General features: G+C 35.2%; 1 protein-coding gene across 2 annotated transcripts in view; it reads right to left on the bottom strand.

The window, feature by feature from the left end:
- The window catches only part of LNPK (lunapark, ER junction formation factor), a 72,612-nt gene that overhangs the window by 45,522 nt on the left and 11,472 nt on the right, over nt 1-15,618 (bottom strand). For both annotated transcript variants that reach the window (XM_039250138.1, XM_039250135.1), the window contains exon 5: nt 3,518-3,576. In XM_039250138.1, coding sequence (XP_039106069.1) covers nt 3,518-3,576 — 59 coding nt within the window. The remainder of the gene's footprint in view (nt 1-3,517; nt 3,577-15,618) is intronic.

Raw genomic sequence — 15,618 nt, 5'->3', positions numbered from 1 at the left:
TCCAATCTTCTTTTATTGTTTTTATATGATGAGTATGCATTGGTAATTTAATAAAAATAAAATTGTCACAATACATATGGCACTTGAAATGTTGAGTTATAATTGTGTCAATGTGATTCTTGTACATTCTGCAACAATCTGAAGTGTTGTGAGTTATAACTGTGTCAATGTGATTTGTTGTACATCCTGCAACAGTCTGAAATACTGAGAGCACCACATACACTCTGTCACAACTACTTAACTCTGAATGAAAGCAGCTACAGACACCATGTAAATAAATGGACAGTATTTTGCTTTAATAAAACACATTTGGGTTTCAAATAAATGTAATATCACAAAATTTTATTCTTTCAAATTTTTTCAATGATTTAAAAATGTTAAAATCATTCTTAGATCATGACTTTCAGGGGGTGAGCAGGACTTGACCCACAGGCTATAGTTTGCCAACCCTTAATCTATGCTAGGTATAAAACAAAGAATATAAAACTAAAGAGAGTAAAAAGTAAAGACACAATCAATAGCTTCAGGCTTAAAAAAAAATAATATTGTACCTGACTTTATGCTAAAAATAACACATGCAGGATTACAAGACAGTCTTTTATGAAGTCAATTTTAAATATACATGTAATACCTATTCAAATATATTAGTAATTCTTTTTAAATAAAAGGATCCATGAAATAAATTTTTAAAGCAACTCCTGTCCCTGGCGTGCCTATTTGTAAGTTAAAATATTCACATATTTAATTTCCTTAGAGAAAAGTTTCCAAGCACTCTTTTAAAATAAGTTCTTTTTTCTTTTTTTTTATTTAAAAAAAAAAAATTTTTTTTTAATGTTTTATTTATTTCTAGGAGAGAGAGAGACAGCATGAGCAGGGGAGGGTCAGAGAGAGAGGGAGTCACAGATTGAAACAGGCTCGAGGCCCTGAGCCGGCAGTCAACACAGAGCCCGACGCGGGGCTCGAACCCACGAACCGCGAGATCATGACCTAAGCGAAAGTCGGACGCTTAACCGACTAAGCCACCCAGGCGCCCCAAGTTTTCTTATATTTTTCACTATTTTGTTAGTTCCATGAAGTCAGAGATCATATTTGTTTTAAACTTCTTCCTGTCCTCCTGGAATCTACTATATTACTAAACATCACTGGAAACAATACCATAACCTTAATTTCCTTAATATGATAAAAAGTATCGATGTTTTTTAAAATCACAGCAAATATCACATGTAACGGTAAAAATTAAAATCTTCTCCACTGAAAATCAAAAACTAGACAAGGATATCTGCTATTCCCACTTCAATGCACTATACTGAGTTCTAACCCATTAAATAAGACAAGAAAAATTTAAAAGGCAACAAAAATAAAAAAGAATAAGGAATGGAAAAGAAAAACCAGTACCATCAGCCCACATGTAATACAACACTGCAATTTTTATGATTTGGCATATAGTTTCAATTAATACAATAGCTTGCCAAAACAAATATTTCATACTAATGATGTTAATAATACATGCTTCCATTTTACAAATTAGGAAACTGACACGCAGAGAACTAAAACTTGTCAGTAAGACAAAAAGAGGGCTGGAGCAAAAGTGAAAAAAAAGAGTAGAAAGAGATGAAGTTAGAGAAATAGGTATAAGACAGAAAGTAGGGGTAAAGAATTCAGATTTACTCTGGCAGCCATCAGAGGATTGTAAGCAGAAAAAATCAATAGAACTGATTTGTACCTTAAAAATAGACTAGTTAGGAAGCCACTGCAATAGTATAAGTAGGGGATGATAATGACCTGAATTAGAACAGTGGTAGTGGTAAAGCAAGTTAGAAGTAGGCAGATTCAAGACAATTGTGGAGGTAAAGATGATTAAGACTTTGAAGAAGAGAGAGGAATCAATGGTAGATTAAAGGGAATATGGAGTCAGGATAGGGTTTTCCCCTCCAGCTGACTGTATGGAGACAGGATTATACACCAATAGAGACAATCCAATAGAAACAGATAATGCAAAAGTGGATAACTGCAAGAAGAGGTAACTGCAAGAGCAAAGTTCTTGAGATGGACAGAGCATCTAGAATCCAAAACATTAATGGAGGGCTTAGCCATAAATGGGATCAAGGTCACTCTTCCAGACTACCACTGAAGGATGACAATATACTAACAGATGAAGCTAACTTCATACATGTGGTAGTGGAGGTAGCTCTCATCTGTTTACATCTATTTTCTCCATAAAGTGAGACTATCACGTGAGAATGGTCAGGTGAATTTTATGAGATTTTGTTTGTTTGTAGATTTTGAATTTTTATTTGGTTGGTTAATTGGTTTTATTTTGATTTGATTTTTGGGGGTTTTTTTGCAGGGAGGCAGATATTAGTGATTTGAAGAGAAATACAATCTCAAAAAATGCTCTCAAAGAGAAAAACGTGAATTTTCTAGGGAACTATAAAATAGGACTATGTAGCAGTACTGAGGACACATTTAAATAAATTTAGCTTTCCTGATGTAGGGATGGATTAAGCATATAAAAGTTCTTAACCAGGACAGAGTTTTGCCAGTCATAGATTAAGCATATTACTGTATTTAAACAAGGTGCAGTTTTTGCCAGCCAAGTAGGATGGGAAAAAGGAGCAAAGGAGTCAAGGATATCTGTAAGGAATGGTCATTGGACTAGACCAGAGAACTTAAACTGGACTGAAGAGAAGTCGTAAGTGAGGACTGCAGTTTGAAAGTCCTATATCTGTATGAACCTTATTTGGATCTTGAGTCAAACAAAATATATTTTATGATATTAAAATTTTTTTAGATATAATTGCGTATTATGTTACATGAATTATATAATGTATGTTTTAAAGCCTATTATGGATAGATATAACTGAGATATACTTCAAAATAATACAGTAGGTAGAGAAGTGGGTGGAGGTAAAAATGAAACAAGACTGACCATTAATTGGTGATTGTTTATGTTGTGTGATAGTTATATGGGAACTTATTATATTATTCACCCTACTTTTGTATAGGTAATTAGGTATATACAATTTTCCAAAATGAAAAGTTAAAAGAAAAGAAAAAAGAAGTCATATATAAAGTTCGTTTACAATGAAATTTGCATATCTTTGTTTATAACTCATATTTTTAAGACCTGAAAAATCTTTAAAATCTGTACATAGATTACAGAAGCAAATATTACCATAATTTGCATATTTCAATTAAAAAAAAAAGCCTAGGAGCTGTGAGGTTATTAAAGAGAATGGTACAACATAAGTTTTATATAAAAATTAACAATTTCTCGATTTAAATAAATAATTTTGTGTAAAAAGAACTCTAAATAAACAAGACAAAAATAACACAAATAAAAAAAAAGAACAATCTTGATCATACAAAATGTCTGATAGTAAAAACTCTTTAATACTTACCACATTGTCATTTCAATATATGTTTTACAACCTGCCATTCTATTAGAAACCAATGCACTAAAAGATGGAGGGTTTTTTTGGTAATGTGTTTATAAAAACTTAGAAATTAAACTTACTATTTCTTTCTGTTCTCCTGGAAAAGAAGAAAATAAGTACTGTTCTTATGCTCCAGATGCTACGGAGGAAACAAAATTCAGAAACAAAAACTATCATTAGGATAAGTAAATCAGAAGTCTTATAAAATGAAAAGAAATAAACATTTCCAATTAGAGTTCAATATATTGCTTCCCTTTTTATTTTGAAAATCAAAAAGTACTCCTTTCTTTCAGAGATCTTCAAAGGTCTACCTCTTCTTTCAAAGGAGGAGTTCTCAATCTAAAATCCATGGACCTTCAGAGGGTGCCCCAGAACTGTGAAATTACCTTTGTGTGCATAAGTGCATCCCTCTGGAGAGACCATTGTGTTCTTCACTCTCAAAGAGGTTTATGAAGCCCCCAAAAGAAAACAAATTATACATCGCTTATTATGTAAGCATCAACTCCAAATATGTGTCCATTCCCATGCCCTAAGGGAAAAGCACGTTTTACAAATCAAGCCCACTCTACAAATGTAAGTTGCTCCTCCTCGTCTATTATTTAACATTGGAAGGATTTTCTCTACTAAATAGGGTAAGCAATCTAGAAGAAAAAGAAAATTTACCTTCAAATAAATATTTGATAAGTAAACTTAGACACCTCTTTTCAAAGTTTTTATGAGGAGAATTCTTTAGGACTTACATTAGAATAAGACATCAGATGATATTAAAAGTGAATCAAAGAATGACCCTAATCACAAAGTTTTCAAGATCATCTCTTAAATTCAATGTAAATATAGCAAAATACCTCTTTCTCCATAGAACATGGCAGAATAAGTATATAAACATTATTCACAATTTTATTAAAAAAATACATTGCATCTGAATTTAAGTTACCTCTTCTCTCTGAAATAGATCACTGCTATTCTTGAGAGTTTGCCTGCAAGGTAGTCACCAGTGAACCCTGTCTCCTCTTAACACTCTCTTAACCAGTGTTGGTCTGTGTAACTAACAGAATATGGCGGAAGTAAGAGTATGTCACTTCAAGATTAGGTTATAAAGCACTGCAGCATCCATGTTAGGCCTCTTCTTCCACCCACCATCTTTCTCTTGGATTACCTGCTCTAAGAGAAGCCAGCTGGTATGATATAAGGAAATTCAGGGAACTCTATGGAAGAGCCCATGTGGCAAAAAATAGAGGTCTGTGGCAAACAGCCAGCAAAGAGAGGAGGCCTGCCAACAACTACGCGTGTGAGCTTAGAAGTAAATTTTCCAACCTTAGTTAAGCCTTGAGATAACTGCAGCTCCAGCCAACAGCTTAACTGCAATTTATATATGAATAAAGACCCTAGGCTAGAATAACCCAAGTAAGCTCCTCTCACATTCCTACCCCTCAGCAACTGTGAGAGTTAATAAACATTTGTCGTTTCATGCTACTAAGTTCTGGGAAAACTTATCACTGCAATAGATAACCAATATATGTTTTTTATATTGTGGTGGTTCATTTATAAACAATACATGCTTTTATATTGTGGTGATTCATTTTTATGATATAGACAACTACCTAAGTATGAAAAAAGACACTGAACACTGTCTTTATCAAAGGAAAGGAAAGAAGTTAAACATACTGCTCATAATCCTCAAGGATCTTACAACAGAAAACTCTCATACTATTTGTCCATTACAAACCCACTGAAACAGTGGCAGCAGAGAGATGATATAGGGAAAATTGGGAGGAGGGGATAGGAAAACAGAGAACACAGGATAAGGAATTGCAGAGATAGTGACTAGAATTCTGTAGGTAATCAGTAAATTTTCAGTAAATTTTCTTAAATATGTATTTTTAAAAGCGTATATAATTTTCAAAATGTAAAACCTGTAAGAACTGAAATATATTTCCTTGCTTCAAAATAAAACTCAGTATCCCCCTTTGTGGACAATAGATTCTCCTTTTGGTTTTTATCAGAACTACTGCTGGAGAAAATGAACTATCAATACATTTCCTTCAAGACTTGAGAAGGTAGAACACATACAGTTAGTTAATCTTTAAGGCTAAATTAAATGAAATTCTTTTGTATTTTTAAAATGAAATTTAGGAAAAACAATAAGGCACTTCAAAAATCTATAAACCAATAAAGATTTTTTACTCTAATAACTAGATATAACTTATGAAAACAGAGCAACATATTTTGTGAAAATATTAAAGATATTACTACTGACTCCTCCTTTGAGAACAGTGGCATAATTTCCTTTTCCCTCTTCTCTTCTTAGAAATACTCCAAACAACAAGGAGAAAAAAACACAAATTCTTGTTCTGATAAAATTAAGATGTAGCTAAAATCCAACTCCCAAAAGCAATGGAGATCATGAAGATCAAGAGTGCAAGCAGAGAAGGAAAACTACTTATCCCACAAAGCAGGAGCAAGACAAATTTCTCAAAGTGTAAAAGCCCTAACCCCATGTTTATAACAAGAAAAAGATAGGGGTGCCTGGGTGGCTCAGTTGGGATTCTCTCTCCCCTCTCTCTCTGCCCTTTCCCCACTTACACTCTCTCTCAAAAAAATAAAAGAATAAGAAACACATGCTATATACACAGAAACTCCTCTGTTTGAGTCCAACAGTGAAACAGAGAAGGCAGAGAACTTAAAGAGAAATCATTCAGAAATGCCGTTTACAGAGGTGTCTAGGTGTCTCAGTCAGTTAATCCTATGATTCTTGATTTTGGCTCAGGTCATGATCTCATAGTCTGTGAGTTCAAGCCCCACATAGGGCTCTGTGCTGACAGCTCAGAGCCCAAAACCTGCTTCAGATGCTGTGTCTCCCTCTCTCTCTGCTCCTCCCCAGCTCACATTCTGTCTCTTAAAGATGAATGCTAAAAAAAAAAATTAGAAATGCTCTGTTCACAAAGAATATTGTTTCTATGGCAGCAGAGAAGAAAAGAGGTTTCGTATTAGGAAAAAAATATACAGTTACCTAACACTATTGGCTAGGAAAAATAAAAGCTGAGCAAATTAGCACACTAAATGCTGGATCATAAGGAAAACTCTAGATAGCATGGCATGTAAGAGGGCATGCCCCCATACTCATACAACCCACTACAAATAACTGGGTGAAATAAACATACCACATAGTTAGAGATTTATTTTTAAGTTTAAAAAAACACAAAAGCAAAATACAAAGTTACATTTCAAAACGTAGGCCAACATCTTCCTCTTAATAAATGTAAATGAGCTAAACTCACCAGAGCAAAAGACTTTCAGACTGGAGCATTAAAACAAAAACCAACTCTGTAACATAAACTAAAATCTAAAACTAAGAGTTTTTGAAAGATGAAGAAAATAAAACAAAGGGCAAAAGTAAACTAGACAAATACCAAGAACACAGGAGCTGTATCTTAATGCCCCACAAGGTTAAATTCAAGACCCCCTCAAAAAAACTTAAACCAGAAAAAGGTCATTTCATAGTGTTAAATATGATGCAATTCCTTTCCAACAAAAAGGTTCTGGAGCAACTGGGCACCCATGGGCAAAATGAAAGACAGAAGAAAAGAAGAATCTGAACATGAACTTCACACCTTATATAAAAATTAACTCAAAATGACTTAAGAACTTAAATGTAAAATGTTTAAAAAAAAAAAGCATAGAAAAAAAAATAAAATCTTCAGAACCTATAGCCAGGGAAGTGTTCTTGAAATAACTTATATCTACAACATATAAAGAATTCATGGGGCACCTGGGTGGCTCTGTCGGTTAGGCGTCGGACTTCAGCTGGGGTCATGATCTCGCAGTCCATGAGTTCGAGCTCTGTGCTGACAGCTCAGAGCCTGGGGCCTGCTTTGGATCCTGTGTCTCCCTTTCTTTCTATGCCCCTCACTGTCTCATGCTCTATCTCTCTCTGTCTCTCAAAAATGAATAAACATTTTTATTTTTTTTCTTAAATAGTTTATTGTCAAGTTGGTTTACATATATAACACCCAGTGCTCATCCCAACAAGTACCCTTCCCCATGCCCATCACCCCCCTTCCCCTTTCCCCTACCCCCATCAGTCCTCAGTGTGTTCTCAGCATTCAAGAGCCTCTCATGGTTTGCCATGAATAAACATTTTTTTAAAAAATTAAAGAATTCTCAGAATTCAACAGCAAAAAGACTAATAATCCAATCAGGAAAATAGAAGATATGAACAGGTATTTCAAAGAAAAGGGGATATATATGGCAAATAAACACATGAAAAGAAATTCAACATCATTAGCCATTAGTGAAATGTCAATTAAAACCACAATGAAATATCATGACATACCCATCAAAATGATCAGAATAGAAAATAGTGAAAAATGAAATGCTGGCAAAGATGCAAAGAAACTAGATCATTTATTTTTTTTACCTTTTTAATATAATTTATTGTCAATCTGGCTTACATACAACAGCCAGTGCTCATCCCAACAAGTGCCCTCCTCAATGCCCATCACCCAAAACTAGATCATTTGCTTTCTTTTTTTGTGTGTCTTTATTTTATAATTTTGAGAGACAGAGAGTGAGCAGGGGAGGGGCAGAGAGAGAGGGAGACACGGAATCTGAAGCAGGCTCCACGCTCTGAGCTGTCAGCACAGAGCCCAGCGCAGGGCTCGAAACCACGGACTGTGAGATCATGACCTGAGCCGAAGTTAGACGCTTAACTGACTGAGCCACCCAGGTGTCCCAGAACTAGATCATTTATACACAACCAGTGGAAATGTAAAATGGTACATCTACTCTGAAAAAATGTTTAGCAGTTTCTTATAAATCTAAACATGTACTTATCATATGCCCCAGAAATTACACTCTTGGGCATATACCCCCCAAAAATGAAAACTTATGTCCAAATGCCTATCGATATACAAATGTTCATAGAAGCTTTATTTGTAATAGCCCAAAACTGGAAGCTACCCAAATGTCCTTCAACAAATGTATGGTTAAACAAACCATGATACGTCATTACTATGGAATACAACTCAACAATAAAAAAGAAACCACTGATACACTTAACATCTTGAATGGATCTCAAGAATATGCTGAATGAAAAAGAAAAAGGCCAGTTTCAAAAGGTTACATACTATGTGATCTCATTTTCTAATTCTTGAAATAATTATAGAGATATAAAACAGATTAGTGGGTGGCAACGGTTAAGAAGGAGGAAGGTGGAGGAGGGCTGGTATGACTATAAAGGGGTAGCAAAAAGAGCCTAGTGGTTTTATTTTTTTTTTATTTATTTCAGTAATCTCTACATCCAACATGGGGCTCGAACTCCCAACCCTGAGATCAAGGGCCACATGCTCCACCAACTGAGCCAGCCAAATGCTCCAAGCTTTGTGGTTTTAGAACTGTTCTGAATCTGAATCGTGGGGTAGTGACATGAAGCTACACATGATAAAATTACATCGAAATATATGACACACACAAAAGAGTGCATGTAAAACTGGTAAAATCTGACAGGTTCTGTGAATTGAATCAATGTCAATGTCCTGGTTGTGATATTTTACTGTACTCATGCAAGATGTTACCACTGGGGAAGTCTGGGTGAAGGATGCATGGGACCTGCTTAGAGATGAACTCTCTCTCTCTTTCTCCCTCTGCCCCTCTCCCCTGCTTGTGCTCTCTCTCTAAAATAAAAATAAATAAAATAAACTTTAAAAATATATAACATAGTGACTTGCACTCTAAAATTATAAAGGTGTACTAACAGGAAATACCTGGAGCCGCAATTTTAAAGAATTACATTTTAATTATAGTAAGTATTTTAAATCCTTAATATTCAGTGTTTTGCTGGACTAAAATTAAAAATGCTAAAAGTTAAAATATAGCAGAACAGTTAAAATTCAATCAACAAAATCAAACCTTTCTCAATTTTACTAAAAGATTAACATTTCATAAACCTCCACCCAAAATGTGAAAGTTTTTCACCACTTTCTGCCAAACTTAAGTGCTATCTTTCCAACAACCACATAACCTATCCAATTTATTGAAATGTTTTTAGAGAAGATTTAGCAAATAGGTACACAGGTGTCAATATTTATAACTATGTTGACTATTTTGTCAGCTTATTTAATTATCAAAGGCTTTAGCAAGAATTACCTTCACATTCAGACAAATTAATAACAGTGCTTTCTTTTGGTATAAAGAATGAGGCAAGAATCAAGCCTTTTTTAATTGAACTAACTTTTTTGGAGGATATAACTCAACACCATTTTCCCTCAATGATTTCAAATGTCATCTTTATCATATATAAAAAAACCATATAGGTCATATCATATCCTAGCATATATAAAAATTCCTTTGGGGATTTATTTCTAGATTCTTGTGTCTTTTTCTTGGCTCTGTGCCAAACTTTTAATTAATTCATACATTATTTATACACTGTGCCAAACTTCTAATTTATATACTATTTATTTATACATTATAGCAAACTTTTAATCAATGAAGTTTTATAACAGATTTGATGCCTGGTAGATCTCTGCTTCTCATTCCTCTCCTTTTTTTAAAATTATCACAGAATTATCTGTGTGCTTATTTTTCCACTAAAAAGCATAGAATGAGTGTGCCAAGATTTTTTAAAGTACTGTTGGTATTTTTAATGTGATCACACATTTTTAGATTAATTTAGGGAGAACTGATCTCATAACAACACTAAATCTTCCCATTAAAGGATCTCTTAATTACGTCTCTGTACTTAATTCTTTAAGTACAAAAATCTACGAAGTGAATAACTATCAATATTCAAATATCTATCAATTGCAAAAGGGATGCTTGCAAAATGATTTCTTACCTACCAAGACCTCCTAGTAAATATTATCCCTGAGTAAATATCAAGAGATGGTCACAGATACCTTCTCCTTTAAGAACCAACTATAGTTGATAAGAGATACTTTGTATTCTCATTAGAGCACCTTGAAAGAAATGTTAAACTTTCCTCAAAAGGCTACAAATTTGGGGGCACCTGGGTGGCTCAGTAGTGACTGACTTCAGCTCAGGTCATGATTTCATAGTTCAATAGCTCAAGCCCCATATCAGGCTCTGTACTGACAGCTCAGAGCCTAGAGCCTGGGGCTTCAGATTCTGTGTCTCCTTCTCTCTCTCTCCTCTCCCCTCCCCCACTCAGGCTCTGTCTCTCAAAAATGAATAAACATTAAAAAAAATTTTTTTTAAAGGCTACAAATTATGCTTGCCAACCCTTCTAGCTGGATTGAGGAATACCTTTTACCAGCTAGTTGGGAAGAGAGAGAGTGGGAAGGAGGTGTTAAAAACTGTGTAAGATCAAAGTCCTATCCTCAAATGGCTTTAGATTTAAGTAGGGGAAAAAAAAAACATAAAAAATAGGGGCAAGACCACCTTCCTCAGTTCCTTTGCTTAACTTTTTCCCCCTATAGCCCCATTTTAAGAACTTAAAAAAACACACACAAAACAAAAACAGAAGGAAAATATGGCTGGGGTACCTCGGTGGCTCAGTCAACTGAGCATCCAACTCTCCTTTTTCTTTCTTTCTTTTTTTTTATCCCAGGGTTGTAGGATCAAGCCCTACATTGGGCTTCATGCTCAGCAGAAAAGCCTGCTTAAAATTCTCTCTCTGCCCTGCTTCCCAACTCATGCATGTGCACACTTGGAAGGAAGGAAGACAGAAAGAGGGAAGGGGGAGGGAGAAAATATAACTAAATCCTCCGGGAAGGTCAATGTTTTATGCTAATAAGCCTCTGAAATGATCTTATAGAGAATGAAATTTCTAGAAACTTATAATCTGGAAGAAAAAGGTATCCAGGAGTAAAAGTCTAAGATTGCTTGTAGAGTTAGTTAGGGATAGAGACAAAGTTTAATGGCTGTTCACTCTTAGAAAATGAACCAATTCCCAAGGTAATGCATATCTGCCAGCATAATCAAGAAATACAAAATTTAAACTGCAATCTAAACCTTCCCTCATTTTGTTTTTTAATTTTTTTTAACATTTATTTATTATGGAGAGACAGAGCATGAGCAGGGGAGGGGTAGAGGGGGAGACACAGATTCCGAAGCAGACTCCAGGCTCGGAACTATCAGCACAGAGTCTGAGGCAGGGCTTGAACTCACAAACCGCAAGACCATGAGCTGAGCCAAAATCGGAAGCTTAACTGACTGAACCACCCAGGCGCCCCATCCTTCCCTCATTTTGGACCACAGCCATAATGACTCCAATGAAACAAATTCAGCATTTAGATTATAATTTGTTTCAGTAATAGTTGAAAACATCAAGGATATAAATATATTATTGAATCTGAAAGGCAGAAAAATAATAGGTTGATAATCATACCAAGCTCCTCCCTATTACATCCTGAAAAGAAGATATAATAAAACATCTAGGCATCTTATACAGAGTATTGATATTCTATCATAAAAGACAATTTTAAGATAGTTATGACTATATAATATATGCTCAGTCCCGAATCCATGACTGCTCTGTCTAGTAAAAGCATTTGGCAAATTTGTAATGCAGAAGTGAGTCACTTTTTGCAATTATAGGTAGATTTCTAAGCTTTATAACCAGTGTAAACAGTGATAAGTAAAACAATACATTTTATTACTAATTCTGCTTCCATTTCTTCAAGTAAACCCCGGTCCAGACCTCAAAATTTTTGTTTCCAAAGGAAAAAAAGCCCATGAATAAACTTAGACAATAGCTCACTGAAAGAAAATGTCCTGTGGTAAGTCTTCTTTCTTTATACCACAGCATCCACTTTCACGTTGTTGTATTTTATTTCATGCTTTTTTGATTGTCATCAATCAGAAGGACAATGCTATTCTTTGTTTGATAACTGGTCTATGCTTCCAAAAGTGAAGAGCTCAGTGAAATAGAAGCTGCAGTAGTTAAGAACCAGGTCACAAATGTGAATGAGACAAAGTGAGAAATGGCTCTGAACCTTAACAAGCCAAGAAATACTAGATGCAGGTGATGCAGAACAGGCAGAAGGACACGGTAAGGATAATACAGCCTCATATTCAAAACAGCAGAAAGATCAAACTGAAGAAATAAGCTTTTTAAAGAAATTAAGTTTTTCTAATTTTAGGAACAATTAGTATATGATTTTTTTGCCAAAAAAAGTCTTCTGCAGCATAGTAGCAGATCCAGTAGATCACAATTTGTGAACAGCCATTATAATTAACACAGTAAAGTTCCCTGTCATTCTTTTGCAACTAGATACAAATGTTTCATAATTTTTTAAAAAATCTATTTTTATATAGAAATGGATGTCAAGTGAGGTGGGTTTTTGAAGGGGTTTTTTAAGTTTGCTTATTTATTTTTGAGAGAGAGAGAAAGTGCATGTATGCAAGGAGAAAGGGGTGGAGGGGGAGAGAGACAGACAGAGAAGAGAGAGAGACAGAGAGAGAGAGAGAGAAAGAAAGAAAGAATCCCAATCAGGCTCCACAATGTCAGTACAGAGCCCCATTCAGGGTAATAAGAACTAACCAACTGAGAGATCCTGACCTGAGAAAAAATCAAGAGTCAGACACAACTGACTTAGCCACCTAAGTGGCACTCAAGTGAGTTTTTTTAAGGTTTTTAAAGATGTTTCAATCAACTAAACATCACATGTATTCCCTTTCTAAATTTCTTTTCTCCCCTCTTTTAATGAAAAACCAGAAAGGAACAAGGGAAAGGGGCTCAGCATTATAAAATCCACTACTATGCCTGGGATAAGAAGCATTCCAAAAGATTTCAAAAGAGAAAAAAAATAAAGAAAATGGCAGAGATGTTAATTTATAATACCCATGCACTCAATTTTTGGTTCTTTTACCTATATACAAAGCTAACATTTTATGATCTCCAGGAGTCCCAATTTGAAAATATGTTGTGAACTACAATTTTTTTTTACTACAACAATCCCAAAGAAAGCTATCCTACACCCCTCAAAAAACCTAAATATCCCCACTCTTCCTTTTCTATTACCTTCCATTTCCTCCCATCAAGTTGTCTCAGTTTTACTTCCGAAATACTGCCAAGTCATCTATTCATCTCCACTGCTACTGGTATGTCCAATCCATCTTTACTTTTAGATTAAACTATAACAGCACCCTAGCCGATATCTGTTTCTACCCCTGTCCTCCGCTACTCAGTCTCCACAGCAACACACATGATCCTCTTAACTTAAACCTCATCATGCCATTCTTCCACTAAAACCTTCCACTAAAACCTTACAAGCTTCCCATTTCACCCAAAATGAAATTCAAACTCCTAGCACTAGGATCCTCCCATGATCCAGAACTTATCTGATTCTGCAAGCATACTTCCTATTACTCTCTCCATCATAGACCCTCAAATAAGTCATGCTCTCTTCTATTTCCCAGCCTTTGTATTTTCTATTCTCTTTTCCTATAAAGATCTTCCCTCGATTCTTGGATTTTTGTTTTCAGTATCCAAAGAATACTCTGATGTAAAAAAATTCAAACAATACTAAAAAGCATATGGAAAGAAACAACTACTTAAAATTCCATCACCTAGACAGAATTTCCATTAAAATTTTGAGGATAAGGCTTTCCTATATCTCTCTATGGAGATATATATGCTACTGTTATACATTATATTATATGCATATATATTTTTTAATAGGCTCCATGCCCAGCGAAGCATATATGTATATACATTGTATACATAAATAATCTTCCATAAATTCCAACTCTTTACATGCTGGTTCTCGCCCACATATTAGTTCTCAACTCAAGTACCACTTTCTCAAAAGAAACCTGTTCCTCTCTAGCGCATCACCCTGTTTATTGCACTTATTCTCTTCATTGCACTTATCTCTCTCTAAATTAACTGTTTATTTACTTGTCTCTCATTTTTTAACATCTAATCCCAATGTAAGCTCTATGAAGGCAGAGACCTTGTCACTACTTTCTCATTCAATCACTAGAGTCTAGCCCAATACTTAACACATTGCAGGTGCCCAATATTTACTGAATGAACAGATAATGGCTCTGATTAATATTTATAAGCTGCCGAATCCTAAATTTATATCTCCCATTCAAATTTCTCCCCTGAGCTTCATACTCCTACTTAGCCATCCCACTTGGCAGCTCCATCTAGATAGAACACAGGTACTTTAGTCTCAGTGGGTCACCAAACCTGCTATTCCTCATGGTATTCCCTATTTAAATGAATGACACTCCCATCAACCAAACTTTCCAAACTATAAACTTAAATTTTATCCTTACTACATTTATTCATTTCACATCCATCCAATCACCAAAGAGCCTCTCCATATTATCTCAATTCTACTACCTAAATCTCTTGAATACATCCACTTCATTCAGCATATCTGCTTCTCTTCAACTCTGCTATCACCACTCAATTGCAAATCACCATCAATCATTTTTCCCCCAGACAACTATAATAACCTAACTTGCTGCTTCAGATCGATCCTTATTCCCCTCTAATTTATTCTCCATGGGATAGCCTCAATAGTATTTTCAAAATAATAATATGATCATATCATATCCCTTCTTAAAAATCTTCAATGGCTTCCCATTACTCTTAGATTAAGTCCTGAAGTCCTTATCATGGACTCTGAAGCCCTAAAGAAATATCCCTTGCCTAACTATCCTGACTTTCCCTATAATCCAGTCTTTGGTCTTCTTTTGATTCTTTAAAACTGCCATGTTCTATCCACCTCAGGGCCTTCATATATGCTGTTCCTTCTCCCTAAAAGACTAGCAACTCCATCTCACACCACCCTTCATACACATAATCATTCTCTGCATCTCAAACTCAAAGATTACTTCTCAAGGAGGCTTTAGTAAGCAGAGTTCTAAAGCTATCTCTAGCTCTCTCCTTCCCCAAGATTCCCATCCTCTAGTTATACAATCAAACAGTAATCTAGGTACTGCTGTGAGGGACTTTGCAAATAAAATAAGTATTACTCAGTTGATTTTAAGGGAGATAATCCTGGATTATCCTGGTGGGTCTAATATAATCAGTTAAACCCTTAAAGGCAGAGCTTTCTCTGAGTTGAGGGCAGAATTGGAAGTCAGAGAGATACAGCACAAGTCAGCAAACAACCTGACTAAACCTTGATGATTCCCCCCAAGTCCCCACAGGACTCCAAATAAGATCCCAGTCCAGCTGATTGATTACTTTGATTTAGGCCTG

Source organism: Hyaena hyaena, unplaced genomic scaffold (assembly GCF_003009895.1).
Source record: "Hyaena hyaena isolate Hyena2069 unplaced genomic scaffold, ASM300989v1 scaffold_359, whole genome shotgun sequence".
Classification (NCBI taxonomy): Eukaryota; Metazoa; Chordata; class Mammalia; order Carnivora; family Hyaenidae; genus Hyaena; species Hyaena hyaena.
Note: the sequence above shows the minus strand (reverse complement) of the source record. Positions and strands in the feature narration are given on the sequence as shown.